The sequence below is a fragment of the Notothenia coriiceps genome, unplaced genomic scaffold (genome assembly GCF_000735185.1).
Source record: "Notothenia coriiceps isolate Sejong01 unplaced genomic scaffold, NC01 NC01_scaffold00013788, whole genome shotgun sequence".
NCBI lineage: Eukaryota > Metazoa > Chordata > Actinopteri > Perciformes > Nototheniidae > Notothenia > Notothenia coriiceps.
The window spans coordinates 1-2,273 of record NW_011346489.1 but is presented as its reverse complement, the minus strand read 5'-3'; the positions used below and the strand labels follow the sequence as shown (position 1 = coordinate 2,273).

At 40.9% G+C, this 2,273-nt stretch overlaps 1 protein-coding gene across 1 annotated transcript; it reads left to right on the top strand.

Annotated features, from left to right (window-relative positions):
* Nucleotides 1–518: 518 nt before the first annotated feature.
* Nucleotides 519–1,827, top strand: LOC104948133 (trichohyalin-like; the record flags this gene model as incomplete). The annotated part of the gene is made up of 3 exons (XM_010774296.1): nucleotides 519–639; nucleotides 891–1,081; nucleotides 1,387–1,827. Coding segments are annotated over 3 exons (435 nt in total), but the record flags the coding sequence as incomplete, so codon positions are not given.
* Between the last annotated feature and the right edge of the window lie 446 nt (nucleotides 1,828–2,273).

Below are 2,273 nucleotides of genomic sequence, written 5' to 3'. Positions count from 1 at the left end.
GTGCTGTTTTTGTGTCCATTTTGATGAGATTCTTGAAGCAAAGAACTGGATAATCAAGATGGGTATGACATTGATGTAAGACTATGAAAATGTACTTGAAGTAACATTCAGAGTATTGAAAAATACACTTGCTGAAACATCGTAGTGACAAAGCCTCTCGTCAAACCATCTCAGAAGTTCTCTTCCCCTGTCCCTGATACTTAACCACTCCTAAGTCCTGTCCCTGTCCTGCTATTGTCTGAAGAAGAGGAGGTTGTTTTTATGGTCATATCTGAGACACAGCTGTGGTTAAAGCCCAAGCACATAGAAATGGCCTGCCTTATCATACCGCTAGGAACAGCTCTCCCAAGGCTGTTTGCCTGTGCTTGGAAAAAGGAGTGAGAAGAGAGGTAAAAGGTCAAATGAAGGCCCTTGTGAATAATTCCCTGCGACTTAAGCACTTTAAATAATAATCATATAAATGTCTAAATTACATGGTTGAATTTCTATTGGATTTTTGTCTTTTTTTCGTCTTTCAGGTGGAGAGCTATGTTTCACATATTCGTGGGCTGCTGGAAGAGCGCGAGTCTCTTACTTCGGAGTATGAGAGAGACAATGAACAGCTGCGCGAAGAGCTACACCAAATCAGACAACAACAGGGTGAGTTCAGTTTAAACATAGTGTAATGTTGGCATAGCCTGGCTCACCTTACCCCTGAGCAGTATATTTCTAAAACACCATAGCGTTTTTTTTTGTATTTGCAAAGAATGCTTTAGAATCTTTCGTGTTAATATATCAAGGCATACGTTTCTACAAGTTATGTTCACAATCGGTCTGCTTCCCTATAGAAGTTGTCATGCAGCATTTTGTTGTGATTTTGACAGTCCATTAAAATCTCCCATTTCTTCCAGAGGGTCAGAGCAAGGAGCTTGCAGAGATGTTGGCTCAGGAGGAACTCGGGGAGATGGGCTTGAGCAGCCCCAGTGAGCAGGTGGCGTACCTGCTGGTGGAGAGGGCCACACTACTGGAGAGGCTGGAGGCTGCTGAGAGGAGACTGGAAAGTCAGAGCCTCACCGGCAGCTTCATGGAAGTCCAGCACCAGGTACAGGACTGGCTTTTGTAAGGGGGAGGACTGTTTGAATTTCTAAAGGACTGTTAACATTTCGTCAACATGTAGGAAAGGAACCATACTAGTCCAATTGGAAAATACTGTAAATGTAAGGCATCCTGCGAAAGTGCACAGCCTCTATTATCTGAAATAATCAGTCTTCAGTCATATTGACATGTTTAGTAAACCTATCCCTAGACTTGCTTGTTTTAGTGGAATGTCATATTTGACTATCCAAGGCAAATACAGAGACCGTATAAACGTGGATGAATGATATTATCGTCTCTCTGACTGGACAGGAGCATATTCGCCAGACGATGGGGGAGGAGCTAAGGCAGCACAGGGTGGATATGCAGAAAGCCGTAGATAACATGACAAAGGTGAGGTCATTGTGCTTGTTGCTGAGTTACAGATCTGTATAAGATCAGGTTAAATTAAGTCTGAGATCAAAAAAGAACATCCCTTATATTTCCAGTTAAAGGGACGGTTCATACAGAGTGGTCTCTTTCCAGAAATCATGAATGGTTAAATATAGTAACTACTTTCTTGAGTAAGCTTAATACAATGTAGTTCCTTTATATTCAAGAGAAGGCAGACGATCGTTATGTTCAGCACTGGGCATCGTACATCCCAACAATCTAGACTGCAGGATATAGGAAGAATGTGTACTTTTGATAATTTGGGTGAACTTATTTGGGTATTTTAAGGACTTTTACTATTTCTATTTTATTTGTATTTACTTGCACATCTCGAAACATTCCCTTGCACTATTTTATCTGTTTTATTTGTTCTATGTCATATATATATATATATATATATATTTATAAAACGGACAAGTCAAATCAAGCAATCTGATTGGTTCTTAGCCGTGATATACTGAGCGTATACCACGGGTAGAATTGTAAGTTACTTTTCACAACAAGTCAGTATCCCTCCGCGTCTGAGAAAAACAGTATACCGTTGGGCTGAAAAGCAAACTGCCTGCAGTTTGCTTTTCATACTGGAACAAGAAAGCAGCGGAGAAGTAACGGGGCAGAAGCCCTCCTTTTTGACGCAGCGGTCCAGACATAGACATCAAACGGCAAAACATATTCAGTGTGCAGTTCCTTTGGCATTAGGGCAGGGATATCTAGATACTTTTGAAGGTTTAACATAATTAATTGTGCTACTTTTAAAGCAAGCAACG